This window comes from Tinamus guttatus, unplaced genomic scaffold (assembly GCF_059628265.1).
Source record: "Tinamus guttatus ecotype Peru unplaced genomic scaffold, ASM5962826v1 Tinamus_guttatus_pri_ptg000884l, whole genome shotgun sequence".
Taxonomy (NCBI): domain Eukaryota; kingdom Metazoa; phylum Chordata; class Aves; order Tinamiformes; family Tinamidae; genus Tinamus; species Tinamus guttatus.
This window is the reverse complement of record NW_028289418.1, coordinates 1-16574: the sequence shown is the minus strand read 5'-3', so window position 1 is coordinate 16574 and position 16574 is coordinate 1. Positions and strand designations below refer to the sequence as shown.

At 35.2% G+C, this 16574-nt stretch overlaps 1 protein-coding gene across 1 annotated transcript in view; it reads right to left on the bottom strand.

The window, feature by feature from the left end:
- The window catches only part of LOC104576804 (F-box/LRR-repeat protein 17), a 180588-nt gene extending 165952 nt beyond the window's left edge, over positions 1–14636 (bottom strand). The window contains exon 1 of the mRNA XM_088537899.1: positions 14483–14636. Within this exon, the coding sequence (XP_088394025.1) occupies positions 14483–14553 (71 nt within the window). The 5' untranslated portion in view covers positions 14554–14636. The remainder of the gene's footprint in view (positions 1–14482) is intronic.
- Positions 14637–16574: the final 1938 nt, after the last annotated feature.

The window sequence follows — 16574 nt, the reverse complement described above, 5'->3', positions numbered from 1 at the left end:
ACTTCACATGGAAAACCAGTTAAATAACTTTCCTATGGAATGTGTAAAAGCATAATTAGGATTTTAATTCTGATTTAAAAAGTGATGTTTCTATGAGCTTGGGGAATTTTATGAAGTTTCCGAGCCTGAGAATAAGTTCATAAAACTGATAAAATGATATATTAGTAGCCTTAATCTAGTACTTTCCAAACTATTTGATTTTGAAGCATGACTTTAAAAGCCTTACATATTTATCATGCATATTTGTCATTAAAACTTCTCTCTGTTCATAACATATTGTCTCTATAGAAAATTCTCTTCAAAAATTCACTTTGAAGTTACGTAACAAATTACATACACTGTGTAATGTAATACAATTCACATTTCAGCACAAAAAATGGTCACCTGAAATTCAGAAAGCATGAAAACATTACCTTTTAAAATGAGGTCTTTATGACAGAAAGCTAATCTCTACTTAGGCAGAGTAAAAATAATGGTCTAAAATTTCCTGGAGATATCTTATAATTAATGTAGTATATATTTGTTGAAATAATTTCTCTTTCAAAAACCTGAGGAGGGGTGTGCCACTCCTGCCTCAAGAGCTTTACAAGTCTATTGTTAATCAACTGTTATTTCTCAACCGGAGAACATGGCTTGGGTTACTCACCTAAACTATACGAGAAATGGATTTTAAGATTACTGAGAGCTGATACTCCCCCAAGGTACCTAAAGAATTATCTATTTATACTTCCTGAGGCAAGTGCTCTAAGTATTTGCTATAATGAAAGTTACTTCAAGACAAGTATCTATTTAATGCCACTATTTTCCAGACATTTGCTGAGACTAGTTGTGACAGGCAATTGGCAGTATGCAAATGAGAGAGTGATTATATGGCATTCTCTCCTGACAGAGAGACTAGCACAATTTGTAGTGTCAGGAGGAGGGATTTTATTTTGCTCTGCTCTTTACTTTACCCGTGTAAGTAATATCCAAAGTATCTATGTAAAAAGAAGGTAGAAAATGTGATAAAATAATTTCCTGGATTGAAGATCCAGCAATACATTTTAGGTGTAATTTCATTTTTGTTGTCTTATGGCCCTGGGTTGTAAAAAACTGAGCTTGTCTAGAGAAATGAATTTTCATCTAAATGAAAATCATCACCTAAATTACCAAAGGACTGTACAACAAGACCAGTTTTGCCCATCCACTGTCCTGCAGCAGCATACAGGGTCTACAACCAGACCTTCTCACTGTAAAACAACAGATTTACTACGTGATTGAAGGCATAACAGCCTGCTCTGTCACCTCTTACAGAGCTAAGGCATAGAGCTAGAGCCTCCTCTTCCCACCAGGATACAGACTGTCTTAAATTTCATACAGGTACTGTCTTGGCTGAAAATGCTAATATAAAAATGCTTGGCTAAAAATGCTTTTATAAGTGAATATAAAAAAAAGATAAATAAAGGATGGAAGACACAGTGTGCAAGCAAATTAAAAGATGATTGTTGGCAAGTCAATGAATTTTTTAAAGGACAGTTAAGTGAATCTGCGGGGAGCAGCAGTACTGTGAAGGCAGATGGCCTGAGGAAGCCAAGTACCAGCGAGTCAAAATTGCCCAGAATGGAAACAAGCGAGCAGTACCAGATAATGTGACTGCTCTTCCCACCATGAAGAGAGGCCGAGGGCAGCCAAGAAGCCTGTAGACCATCCCAATGCTTCCCTACTGATCACAGATCCCACCAAGGTGAAACTCTAGTCCCTGTAATTGCTTCCAGCTGCAGGAGCACTGCTATTTAATTCTGGCCCAAGCAAGTGGTCACAGCTACGCACTGTGCGCTGGAGATCACAGACTGCATTCGTAGCAACATGAAATTATCTCATATGCAGCATGGTTTAAGTCCACCTATAACTTTTACTTAAAGTATGTTTACTTGTTAGAGAAGTAACCAGAAAAAAAAGTTGAGCTACATTTTAAATGATACTTTGTAATACAGAATCTTCCTTCCAAAAGGCGTATATAGACTAAAGACTATTTTCCCAATAGTCTATCTACACCCATACTAGTGAAAATGTCTCTCAGAAATGCAGAGCAAAGTTAGAGGCTATGTTCTGCTATTGCCAAATGCATCAACAACTGAATCTGGATAGAAGCCAAAATAACAAAACAAACAAAAAATTTCCAATCATTAACATTTTAATAGACCTGTGAATTGCAAGGCCAAAGACTAGGGCAAGTTCTAGAGAAGAAAAAGAAAAAAGAAAAACAGTGCAGCACTGGTTATTATTTCTATCCTGGCCATTTGCCTTTTGGCATTACATAAAAAAGAATACAAATGCTCTGAGGAACTTTTGATAAAAGTTTATCCTTCATTTAGTGCTGTCTGTAATGCAAAACTATAGAAGAGACCACTAAACCGGAAGATGCTACAGAAAGTAAAAGCGAAAAACAATGTGAAAAAAATACACCTTCCTTCAGCTTAATTCATGAAATGTATTAGATATGTGGACCAAGTATACTTATATATCATTTTGGTCAGGGAATATCAGGACCCACTTTTGCGATCTTTAATCAGCCAATAATGACAATACTGACTGTCAGGATCTCAGACATATATGCATCTGCGTACTGCCTAGGAAAGCAATCAGTCAAAACAATCTGCTATAAACAATACTACAACTGTAAGTGCTATTGACAATTCATTTGAAATGTCTATTTTAAAACTTGGCCTCAAAAATTTTAAAGCCTTAAGCAAATCTACACTAATGATCAGTGACCTTTAATATTGTGATATAACATTTTTTTTTTCAATACAAGACAATATTTTATTTAGAAAATGAAATTTATCAAACAAAGCAATATAGTACTTGTTATGCAGTGGCAGAATAGCCAAACATATTTTTAAAGAACAAATGACGCACAAAAAGACTCTTTTCATACTAATATCTTTTACTGTTATAGAGTACTTACTTAAGACAAAATCATAGTTTCATCTAAGTAGGCTGCAAAGTAAATACTTGTCCTTATAGGTGAGGATATCAGAGACTATAAGAGAGATTATTCTAATGATCTCTGGTACAAATGTTTGTATATTAAATTCACTCTTTCAAAGGCAATTTATGCAGACTGTGTAATTCAACGAGGTGCCGAGCACCTCGATCTGTGAAAATCTGTGAATATGATCTGTGAAAATGATTAATTGATACTACAAGAGGTACATCTATGTAAATGCAGCAGACTAAGAAAAACAGCTCTAGCCTGGGAAAGTATTAAAAGAAATATATATATATATAGCAGCCTTCACTTGTATTTTTATTTCATTCTGGCTAATTTGAATTGTGAATCTTACATTAAAAAATGTACTTTCTTTGTTCAGCTATGAACTGAGGGCTGAAGGTAACTTCTAACTTCTGAGCTACTACTCTAATTATGTAAAACCAGGAATGCCCACGACAGTCTGCCATAAGCTCTGACAAACACCAGCAATTCTGCTGCTCCTGCCAAGAAAGAAACCAAAATCAGGCAGGAAAATAGTCCAAATGGAGAGCACTGAGAACAACTATGTTGCACAGATTGTATTTTATCTCTTGTTTGGATGCTCCCAGAGACTACAATATCATTCTGAATTCCTGCCACAGTCTCCAGGCCAGAAAACAAATAATGGATGAAAACTTGTGCACACACTTCTTATTTTTCCTCTGTTGAAATGGTAAAGCATGGCACAAATCTTCCAGGCCAATATTTAATTAATGTGTCTGAAAGCAGAAATGAGACTACATTTTGCCATACAGATTAGGGAAACACTTTTTTGTAAGTCTGAGTTCTAGTTATTTTATTATTAGCTAAAAGCACAATTTAAAACACTTTATAGAGAATTTAGGACACAAAAGTCAAATTAACTTGATTTCTATATGAAAGACAACTATAGATTCACACTGCCCATTTTGAATTATTTTTAGTGAACTGAGTTGCATACTATTAAAGAGAACAAGAATAGACATAATACATGATCCCTCTGATTTTTAATCAGTTTCATATATTCATACTTTTTTCTTTTTTTAAAGTAAATATAGTGAAGTAGCCACACAATACAAAATTATATTAAAAAATAAACCAAACCACTCTCTGTAGAGTCTACAAATCTCATCTTGGAGGACTGCTAAAGAAAAAAAAAATCATAACTACTGTATAAAAATTGTAGTAAAAAGATACAACTGAAAACTATCAAGTAAAGCACATGCATAGAAGATAAACAATAGACCTATCATATTTGAAACTCAAAACCTTCTGCTTTAAGTACCTCATTCACAGTAGGAATGTACTTTCAATATCTAAAATGACTGCACAAATATTTGAATGCCATCTGACAGGACTTTCTTAGTAATACTTTATTCTGTGTTCAATTTAACAAGCTTTTTGTGATGCCTTCTTGATAGATAGTTGCCAAGGTCAGCACGGAAAAGCAACTTCTACAACAGAATGATACCTAGGCTTTGCAAGTAAAATTTATCTTGAAAGATTCCCATAAGTAAATACTTCAAGGTGCTTTTTACTCTGAACTATGAAAACAGATGCAACGAGCCTCAGTCTTTGGCACTCAGGACGCACCTAGCATGTGCCTAGCAGTAAAATGGTATTATTGACTAACACATTACATTACTCCTGAAATAAAAATTTTATTCCGTCGGAATCAGAAACTACATACATATATCTAAATATAAGCAGGATACTTAGTCCTCTGCTTTTCAGAAATGCTCTTTCACATGTCTAATTCTATTTAATGATGCTGGCTAGGTAAATCAGACTCTTACTAGAATAAAGTTAAAAGGGAGGGAGGAAAAGACAAAAAATTAGACTGCTTAGAGGAAGCTAGTATTGGCAGAGAGTCGGGAGGAAGAGCAGAAAGTTATATTGTGTGCAATACCAACACCAACAAGAGATCAGTGCATCTCTTACTCCCTTAGGACCTTCTCCAGGCCCTGCTTGGTGAGTATATTTTCCAGAATCAGCAGATCATGGTCTTCCCAAAAGTAGCATGATAAATCTTGAAAAGGCAGAAGCCAGCAAGGAAGATGATTGCCACAGTACAGGTCCATTATTCAACCTTCAGCGTTCTTGACTGAACAATTAGAAAATGAACTCCAAAAGCCAATGTATGGTACCTGAATGCTCTTCCAAGTATAAAATGGTTGCCAGTAAGAAGTTCAGACCACATTTGATGAGTGAATGGGGTGTTTCTTGTCTTCTCTGTGTGAAACAAACCCGTGAGGCCTGCAAATCCTCTGACCCTCCCCGAGCAGGCTCAGCTCCCTCCTGGCACAGCACATGGGTATGTGCCACCTTCCCTCCCTTTCTGAGGGCTACCACACAGGTGCATGGGCTGAAGGAAGCATCAGAACCCTCCTGCACGGTTTGGATCTAGAGCATCAGCTGACCGTGCAGGCTGTGCAGAGAAGCAAATCAGACTCAAACCACCCTACATTTTGCCTTCTTTTATTCTTCTTAGCTTTATTTATTTGATGTTAACTGCTTACTCTGCCTAGGCATCACCCCGGATCACCACTCTCTGGTTATGTTACAGTTTCTCTTTCTTATTTCTTTATTACTAGCAACTGCAGAACAACCTAGTCATTCATTCTGTCAATTCATCCTGGTTTCATCATGCTTCTTTTCCTTAGGTTCAACTAAACCCCTTGAGAAATGCATTAATTTCTCATCTCCTTTACCCCCAATCCTTCACAAATCACTGCTCGCTGGTTAACCTCGAATTCTAAAAACATAAAAATGTCATTACTTACAATAAGTCATTATAATTTCAATTTAAACCACAGAAAACTCAGCATAAACCCCTTTAGTTGGTTTTAAGAAAAAATAAAAGAAAAATCTAAGCAGAGGAATCAGAACTAAACTGAGTGAAAGACTGAAGAGAATTAGAACATGTATCATACACATTTCCTGCTTCAATTGTGGCATGTCCAACCAATAATATGAATCCTATGTTCATTTACCAAAAAAAAATTGCAAAATATTTAATTTTGACTTAAAATCCATACTGCAATGAGCTGCCCAAAGGGAATTTAGAAAATGAATTATGCACCACCCTTCCAAATGGAATTTTTAATGGATATACTGACAGACTCCAAACAATATAGTCAGTGCAATAAACCATTAAGACACCTGTCACTCTTTTTTTTTTTTAAAAAAAAATACTGTCTATCCTGACTGCAGTGAATTATACATGGTAACCTCAGAATGCAACTTTAATTGGGGTAGGAATTGCATTTTCTTTTTTAGCATCAGTAAGTTGAGATTTTTTTATTATTATTATTCTACACTACTTCAAGTTATACCACTGCAAATATTTTATTTGTACAGAAATTATATATATAAAACCTTTCAGTTTTCATGATGCACTAAGGACTCAAATTTGTAACATGCTGTCATTTCCACACCTTCAGGGAACATTGCCCTTTCTTAATTTCTGTAAGGACTGTCATATAGAAAATACCAAGCCATATTTGTGTCAAGTCTGCCATTTTTAATTATTACCAATCAAGTCCAACCAATTTCGTCCAACCTTTCGTTTAACAAGTGTATACCTATCTTCTAAATTTTTTTATGCCACAATTCATAAAATTGTTTAGGCTGATGCTAAGTCTCTTGCACTAAATTAATAACTAATCACAGAGGATATTTATCATCTCAAGTTTCTTACATGAGAATTGTCAGACTTAATCACCTTCCTCATATTTTCACTATTTACAGAGCTTCATTTATCATACATTTCAGATGTTTGACAACAGTAGACTGTTTTCTTGCTTCTCAAGTACATAAAGAAAGATAAAACATTGGCAAACCATAATATCTTGGAACTCTTACTGTTTCTGGTAACATTTGTGGGTGGGAACGGATGTTTCCAAAAAAAAAAAAAAAGCCATTTATTTTAATACCAGTGACAGGCAGAAGTAGAATTAACAAGCTACAAACTTATTAAATAGACAGTTTTGCTTAACCATAGGAACCCTGATAGATATTTTTGGTTAAGCTTTACAGACAGTATGATCTGTTTCAATCAAATGTTTGGATAATAATCATTTCATAGCAAAGCCAAAGGAATTGTTCTCAGAAGCATTTTTAAAAGGGCTTATTCAGGGCTTATTGCTAAAAGCTGAAAGGGGCACCAATTCTCATGAGCACGGCGATTCCTGAGGCAGCTGTGATGCAAACCACATGCCCACACCTTCTCAAACCACTTGACTGGACTGAAAAGTAACGTGCCATTTAAAGCGAGTGAATGCCGAACGGCACACGAATATGGTACCCGCAAGCTTGTGCAGGCATCCCATCCTGCCTTACTGCGCCTAGGAAGACGTCATTCTTACACTATACCGTGGGCAAATACTACATCATCTTACTAATTTACTGAAATAAAGAATGTGTGACAACTCCCAAGTTTACTGTTGGAGATATTTTGGCGTAACAGCTGTGTTATACTGTTGTGATGAAATACTACCGTACATCTACTGGGATAACCACAGTAAGAAGAATGACACAACTTCATATCTTAATTGATTAGAAAAATAACTGATCCCCACAATTTGCAATTAGTTCTGAAATTAACAGCATAAAACAGTATTTTTTATGGCAAAATATAAATGGTAGAGCTGATCAGATGCAACACTGTTGCCTTTTAGTTCGCCACCATACGCATTCCTGATGAAATCTCATGGTTCCACTTCAGATTCTTCTGATTTCGCTAAGTCATGATATTCCTTATCTATCCCACAGCTCCCTTTACTTAACCATTCTATTAATGAAAATATTTATAACAGCATTTCAGTATGTGTTTAAAAATATAAATTATAATAATTTTTAAGAAAAACATGTATTCCTACATTATTTGGATTAATTGCAACTCTATCCTACGTTATGAGATTATATGCTTTTCTTTTCCACGAGTTTTTCCCTTATGACAGTATTTTCACCTTTATCTATTCAGATGAAATGTTTAGTGTCTTTAAAAGGAATAATACTGACTTCCACTGAATCTGATTTCTTATTCTTAACCTATTCCTTATGTTATTGCTTCCATAAAGATATACCAAGGCGTCAACATCAAGAAAAGGGTGGAAGAGGTTTCCTCAGTACCCCACTGTTTTGCCAAGCTGAGATTAAAATGAAAAGTCTAGTGGCCTCTACAGGGTAACTCTAAACCAGCCAAAAGATCTTAATTTGCATTTCCAAAATGTTTCAGTTAGTTCCAGAACAGTCAAATCGGCAGAGATTTGATAGTATTTTTTTCAATTTGATTTTATTACAGCATTGTGAGCACACAGTTGGGCTAACAGTGCAGGACTGGGAAGAAAATATTAAGATATAATATGGTGTATGCCCATTTAATTTTGCAGTAACTATTTAAGCATGAAAATGCTAAAACACTACCTTGTGGAATTAGATAAAACACTGCCTGTATTTTTCTGCTGAAATAAATAATAAATGAAATAGCACTTTACTCAAAGTTTAATCTAGTAACTTTAAAATAACAAGTTACTACCAGTTAATTTTAACACTTTCCAATCAAATAAGCACCTGTTTGACATGTACAACAATACTGACTGTACACTACATGTGAAAGTAGTTTATTTTCTAAAAAAAGCTTACAAACGTTGCAGCTTTAATAATTAACACTATTTCTAGATTAAACACAAAGGATTATTTTCCACATGTATTTTTTCATAAACTCTAGAAAAAAGTAGCACTATAATTTAAAGTAGGAAATTCACTAAAGATCGCTAAAAATATAGTTATCTTTTTGTCCAACTTCAATTCTATATTTTAAAATTTGAAATATCTGAGAGTAAACTCCCAATTCATCTTACAAAAAGAAACAAACAAAAAAGGCACTATGTAAGGTAAAGCAAATTTTCTTACAAATTTAATTAAAATATAACATTCAAAAGAGAAATAATTTTAAAAACAATATTCACTGGTGGCACATTATGCAACTTTTTAATGGAGTTTAACTTTTTGATGTATTTGGTTGTAAACATCCAATAAATATGCAGATATAAAAATGCAAGAGGACTCAAAGGAGATGATCTTTTAGCTAACACTGAAAGGAGGAAATGAAATCAGAATTAAGAGATGCTAGTATTCTCCTACAGTAATACATGCCGGATGACACATAATATAAGTACAGTTACTCTTCTGGAGGGCTTTACTGTACACCCAAGTCCAAGTTATATAAAATGACAGAAATAAGTATCAGTATACCTAAAGCACTTTTCCACTTCAGTTAGATTAAAGGTGATGAATACCAACATGTAACATTAGCATGTAGAGTTGCCACAGATAAAGCACAGGGTTTTTTTCTTGTGTAATGACATGAGCAAGTTGATATATAGATTATGTAGGCACTTTAAAAGTATTTTTATTAAAATAATTTCAACATCAATATGTAAAGATTTACACTTTCAAGAAGGCAAGATTTGCCTTAATATTCTATTTCCTGTAATTGAAAATATTTCAGGCATTCACTAATGCTGTGGTTTATTAAAAAATATAACTGTAAGAACAGGGCTACTCTTTTGATGCTCTCTTGTGGTAATGAAATGTTGGAGGATCCCTGTTGGATCCACACTGGCACCGCTGGGGTTCAACATGGTGAGCTAATCACATTTGCTGCAGGTAGAGCGTTGTACTCGCTACCCACAGCAAATCCAGATCAGACCAGGAGCTCCTGAGGTTGCTTATATGGGTTCAAATGAAGTCACATCAGCAGCTGAGAAAAAAATGTTTCCCTAGCATATGGAAGATCATGTTAATAATTTACTCTTCTAAGTAACAGTGTGGAAATCCCCATATGCTCTATGCCAACAAATATGATACTCAGTATACTCAATCCTGTGAAAACTATTCTGCACTAGAGCCCAAACAGAAGGCAGCAGAGGGAGGCTCAAAAGAGAAAAGGCTCCCTTCTCCAGACTACTCTGCTGTACAAACATTTTAGTTTGCAGGATTTTGTCCTTGTTTCCAACGATTTACCATGTTCCCTCTGAATCTCCATGTTTTTCACGTCTTAAATTCCTGACTGCTAATCTTGTGTGAAAGTCTGTATTTCCCAGTTCCTTCACCATGGACTACAGGCAGAAAGCTTACTGGCTAAGCCCTAACCGCTGCAGTATGCACAGACTGTCCCTAGACCCCATTTACTATTTTATCTACAGTGATAGTCAGTGAGAGCACCAAGGGAGGGCAGTAGTTCCCTCAGAGATGGTAAAATTAGTCCAAATTCAGGCTTCCTGCGCATACTTAAGGCAAGACGCGCAGATGCTCCTCTTGCGCCACATCTCTATGAAAGCTGAGGGCAGCAACCAGCAGGACCACAAGTCCCTCACTCAATGTCACTGGCTGCTTCACTATGCACATTACTGTATATCCGCCATGCAGACGCTGCATATCTGCCTGCAAACCACAACCATAGTTTCCTCTCAACGCTTTCCAGGTGCACTGCAAATCTCAGCACCTGCTAATAAGTCACCTACAACAAGGTCGTGACAAAATACCATCTACATATGTCAAGAGAACTATTACCACAATAATACTTGACACCAGCCCCAGAGGAAGGACCAGACAACATTCTTGAATGGCTAAGAAACTGTTGTATTGTGACCAGAAAAATCTGTAATTAATTTTGCTATGCAAGCAGCCCCTTAACACTGGATGATCTGCAGTGCTACAGGCACCAAACTGCCTCACTGTAGCTCAAGATAAAACTCCGTATTTTAATGTGGATGAAAACAACCTGCAAAGCTCTCTGCTCCATGACGGTTATTGCAGGAAACATAGATATATGAGAGGCTCACGAACGTTTAGTATAAATACCACAAAGGCTGTGTTTTATTAAGAAAGATGATTTAAGTAAGCAGAAATAGTCTTAAAGGTTGCACAGCTTTTAAATGTCTGTCTCTAGGTGAATTAGTTAATGGGAGTAGAAATGAATTGTAACTCCAAGGCCACAGTGAGGAGACTCATGACAGAATGGTAGATTAACTGCTGCTTGCTCCCTGGCTGTTTATGGATACACTGCAGATGTTCTCCCAACTTCTCTTTGAAAGATTGCACAGAAAGCTCTTCTTGCCAGTATGTCACACCACATATTCCCGAATCTGCCAGCAGCTTTACTTCTAGATGTCACCATTTTTATTGCATCAATTGAAATTTGAGAGAATAAATGCAAGAGTCACTATGACAACATTAAGGCAGTAAGGATATTTAAATCTCAGCGTGTATTAGTCACATCACCATGTACAGGGATTCCACATTTATTTCTGTCCAAATGCAAAGATCTGAGGTAATCTGATGCATACTAACACAATTCGCAATTTTTATTTTGTTTAAATCTAAAACAAGTAGTAGGATTTTTTCTACACTGTATTAAACTAACATGATAAATACTAAGTGAAGCTTTTGAGTGAGCTGTAATATATAGAAGAAATCATAAAATGAGATTATTGTAATAGGTCCTTCTGAGATCTTAACTCTCGACTTTTAAGAGGCTGTTTTATAAGTCGCTATAAGAGACATTTCTGTTTATGTCAAAAAAATCCGAACTATCTCAAGTGAACATATTTTTGCCTTAAGTAAAAAGAAATTAATTTTAACTGTTCTTACGCCTTGCAAGCATACACTTTTTAAAGCAAAATGGTTTTAATCAAAACAGGAAAAATGACAATTCTTGTGCGTGCTAAAGAGACACAGCACCATAATCTTACTAAGTATTTGCCACATAGGGGTCTTGCACTCTGAAAGCTGCAGTTCCTTTCAGGTACTTAGCAAGAAATGTAATGGTCACAACATTTGATGTAACACTAAGTCAAAAGCAAGAGAGCCCTGCAAATGTTCTGAGGCCACAGCTTTGCTTGTGGAAAGAATTTTTATGAATTTCTGGAAGCAATAAAGAGATCTAAAGCACAGTTTTAAAAACTGTGATTTACTAAGTCATAAAACTTACTAATATCCTTAAAAGATAATTCATATATGTACCTTCAAACTGCAGATTTTTTTTTTTAAGAAATAAAACAGTTGCTAGTTTTCCTTCAGTCTGGATTCTACAGCAAAGGGATAGAGGGAAATGCGGTTTTCTAAGGCTTCAAAAGCAAAAAGAAATGAAACATAATAGAAATCAAAGTGACTTATTAATTTTGTAAAACTCTGAGATTTTTACACCCCAGGACAATCCCTTTCTAAATGGAGTTCATAAGTCAGCAGACTTGACAAAGTGTGGGGGGAAAGGGCAAACTACCAGAATGTTATTTTTTTATTACTGGCCGTCAGGTAAATCTTACATTGGTGCTATCTTGTGTGTAGTGGAAACAATGATGAACAAAAGGTTCACTCGAGAGGCAGCCAGATGTGAAAAGCAGCCCCTGTAAGGATGCCATGGCCTGGCATCAAGCAAAAACCAGAGAGAGAAAGCATATCTTGTCTTAAATCGTTAATGAACCATTTAGTCATTCCTGATTTGAAATTCCTTATTACTGCACCAGAGTGCCCCTAGGAATTTCCAAAGGGTCACCCATATACAGAATAGGTAATAAAACTTACTAATACCCTTAAAAGATAATTCATATATGCACCTTTAAACTGATTAAAGTCCAGTTATGTTTGATTAACAGAAAACCACATTCCTGATATTGGTTTTCAGTCTTTTAAAATGTACTGTTTTAATGAGAGAGGGGAAGGAGAAGCATCTTTCTGTTAAGGCTAACATTTAGAAGTTCATCTCACTTGTGAAACAAGAAAAATACTTGAGTTGCCAAATGCCAATTGTCTATGAAATAGATTTAACTAGGATAATAATTATTTCTCTTTTTTCACTATTATTTCTTTGTTTGCTGTTAGCCAGAAGCCAATTTAAATAGTCTTTTGAGGGCGAGTTTCAATATCAGTCATATGTTGACAAAGTACAAACAGGTATGATAAGAATTAAAATAATAAAAAAAAAGAACTAGAGACAAAAATCGCAAAGTTTGAAGACAATAGCACGTTTCCTGTCACTGTTGGTAAAGGTTTCCTTCTCTTACTAAATCTCAAAACAGCAATTAGACTTGATATGAAGTATTATAGTTATAGGCATACAATTAAAAACATATATTTCTCATTCCAATTAAATAGTAATTTCAAGAACATTTTTTCCAGGGATCAATTTGGATGACACCGGGTAGACAGTCCTACTCAAAATGCTCATACAGAAGCTTACTATTTTTAATTACTTTAATTAAAACCTGAAAAGCTCCTGCCTTATAAAATTTACATTTTTTGCTTAATCATTCTTGAATTTTCCATTACAGTAGACTTATTCTGCAAATGCAAAAAAAAAAAAAAAAAAAGAAAGAAAAAAAGAACCAATGCATTTAAATGCTTTCAAAACCACTGCAGTTATATAACAGTCTGACCCAAATCCACAAGAATGCAAGACAGACTTAAAGGTTAAAAAGGGATATAGTAAAAGCTCAGCGAAGCTTCTCTTCCACTCCATATACTTACACTTTAGCATTTCCACAACCTTACAATTTTATGGAAATCTAAACTAGCTTATACTTTAGTAGCTTTAAAAGATTTTAGAAAATCTTGTTAAAAAAGTATGCTAGAAATAATCTGTAGACATGGGGAAAAACTATAATTTCTGAGACATATCTTTCAGCTTAGTATGAAGCATTTTGATGAAGTCAAAGTAATTTACTGTTGTTGTTTAAAATACCTGTTATAATTATTGATAATCACTGTGCAAGAAGTCATTCAGAATTTTTTTTCCTGTTCATTTTAAGATTTTGATACAGTTTTGATCGATTTGCTCAATAATTTAAAAAGTAACTTCCACTTATGAAATTCTCAGTATTTATCTTATTTTTTTTCATCCCATCTTCCATGTGTATTTACTTAATCTTAAATAAATTCACAGATCAAAAGAAGGAATGTAGCAAGAGAGCAGGAGTACTGGTCACAAGGGAAAGCCTTAACACCTCACTTTTTCCTTCAGTCTCACTTTGCTTCATTTGCCGAAAGATGAAGGGCATCTTGCTTTCTGAACAAACATGAAAACTACTACTTGAACCCTTAGCAGTCTATTTTTTTATTTTATTTTTTATGTAGCCAAACATGCCTCATGTAGCACATAAGTCTGATCAAATGCTTGCCACCTACAGGAGAATTCTGAATAGCAATTGTACATTTTAATCAGCGATATTTAAGAACACATATATTCTCGTATCATTTGTAGCAAAGCACCACAAGTGCTGTCATTCATTTACAAGCAAATTTCTATTACAGAAACATACAAAATATCTGCCTAGATGATTTACCCAAAGCAGGAAGAACCACTCAGTAAACTATTGCTTGCTTTTACCCATCTCCACCAACCTCCCAGCCATAAGGAATAATCTTCAACAAATACAATGTGTTAATTTTGCTTTTTACCAGTTTTAGAGGCTATAATGAAATTACCTGTCATTAATGATCCAGTTCAGACAGAGATTGAGGGAATTAAGGTTTTTGCATCTCTTGACTATTTCCATTACGGTTTCATTATCCAGTTCTGTGATATGACGAAGATCCAAGCTGGAAAGATTTCTTAGCTATTGAGACAAATATGATAGAAAGAAATAATCTGAAATTTATTCATATACGTACAACTTAAAATTTTTAAAAAACTTTTTGGAATTTTGTATAATATGAAGGATAGGCAGGAAAATGAAGTTACTGTACTTTCCACAAAAGAAAACATATTAGAGATATTCACACAATCTAAATTTTAGCATCTATAATCTATACCTAAATTTGGACTTCAGGCACTCTTAGCTACTCCATGGAATAAGATTTCTCTTTCACGTGGGTCGCTGCCATCTCCAACAGGGATACAGCCCTTCTTTTTTCAACATATGGAGTATGTAAGATTAAAACTTTTGTACGCAGATATGAATACCTACTCATTTAATTAAAATAAAAGGGGGGGTGGTGGGCAGGAGGGAAGATGGAAAACGCATTTGCACTCAAATTCAAATATATATCATTAAAAAAACCAGAAATCTGAGACTTGACAGAACTGAATAACCATTACAACATTTCCAGGAATTGCAGCATTTATACTCTATTCTTACCTGTACGACCATCAGCTACAACTTGGAAATTCAGAATAACTGAATTTGGAATAGCAGAACAATATGATTTATGATCTATGTATTGGGCAACTAATATTAATCTATTACCATTGTTCATAATTGCAATGGTCTTCAAAAGCAAACAAAGCTCCCTTAGTACTTTTATGAGCCATGGATTCACAGAAGGAGATAAATTTGAGGTCAATATTTACAATTCTCTGCAGCATCCTCAAACAATGGATCTGTTTAGTCATAGTAACTTTAAGTGTTGTTTGCTTTTTAAGCTGTCTGAAATAATCTCTCTTATACTCTGGAACAAATAATTGCATTAGGTAATGCTGACACTTTAATTAAATTTACCTTCCTTGTAGGAGAGAATAATAATCCTTTTCAGTGCTCTAAGTCCTTAGGGATTCGATTAAGTAAAGACATACAAATGAGATCATATAATTGGTCCACTTCAGTAGTTAAATATTAAGTTGAGGTATTTAAGAAAAAAAAAAAAAAGAGGACTCCAGATGGAGTTAGTCCTTATGAAGGGTGTTCTGAAGTTTTGCTCCAGAAGTTTTTAACATTCTCCAGTGTAAACTTTTGCTGAAGAAGCCTAAATTTAAGGAGCATGATGACTGCAGAATATTTCTAGAGGTAGCAAGGAAAGGGTATTCCTACTAACAGGACAGTGCAGCTACACCAGCTGCTCAGGGGAACGGCTTGTTGTAGCCCCGTTGCACCTGATCCTCATCTTCCCTGCCTGCTAGGGAGGAGCATGTGATGTTGCTGGTGTGCTGGTAAAATGAACAGACCTGGCCAACTGTCTCTCTGCATTTCATGCATATTACTGTAAGAAGAAGCTTAGAAAACTTATTTTTTCTGCTCCCCGCAAAAGGTCACATGTAACCTCTCATTTTCTTCTGTATGAATTGCAAGGAGCAGAGGAATCTTAGAGCACCTTGGATTATCCTCACCTTAGCCAGCTATTCATATTAGATAATTTAGCACCTCATTTGCCTTTGTACTTAATGGCAATAACACGGCCAGTTCCCAGGATACACACTGAGGTCCTGTGAGCAGTTCTAATAATGCAAATTAATGAGTAGCTCTCCAACGTGCTTCCTGTGCAAACAGAATTTGCTGTATTGCTGTTTTGTAAATAAACTGCATGCACAAGCTCTGACAAATCATTCTGATTATGTTTCATGCATCTAGGGGCAGGAACAGAAACGTATATGTAAGAGACTTTTTCACTTAGGGCAAGGGATCTATCTATAAAGAAGGGCATGTTGTTGAACTGGAACGCTTGGTTTCTGCATTCTTAGCTTTCACAAAGAAATGTCTTAGAGATGACTATCTCAATTCTAATAAAAGTCGTGGGTTTAAAGAAATACACAACTTGTATATATATATATTATTATACACCTTGCAGCACGACAACTTTGCCA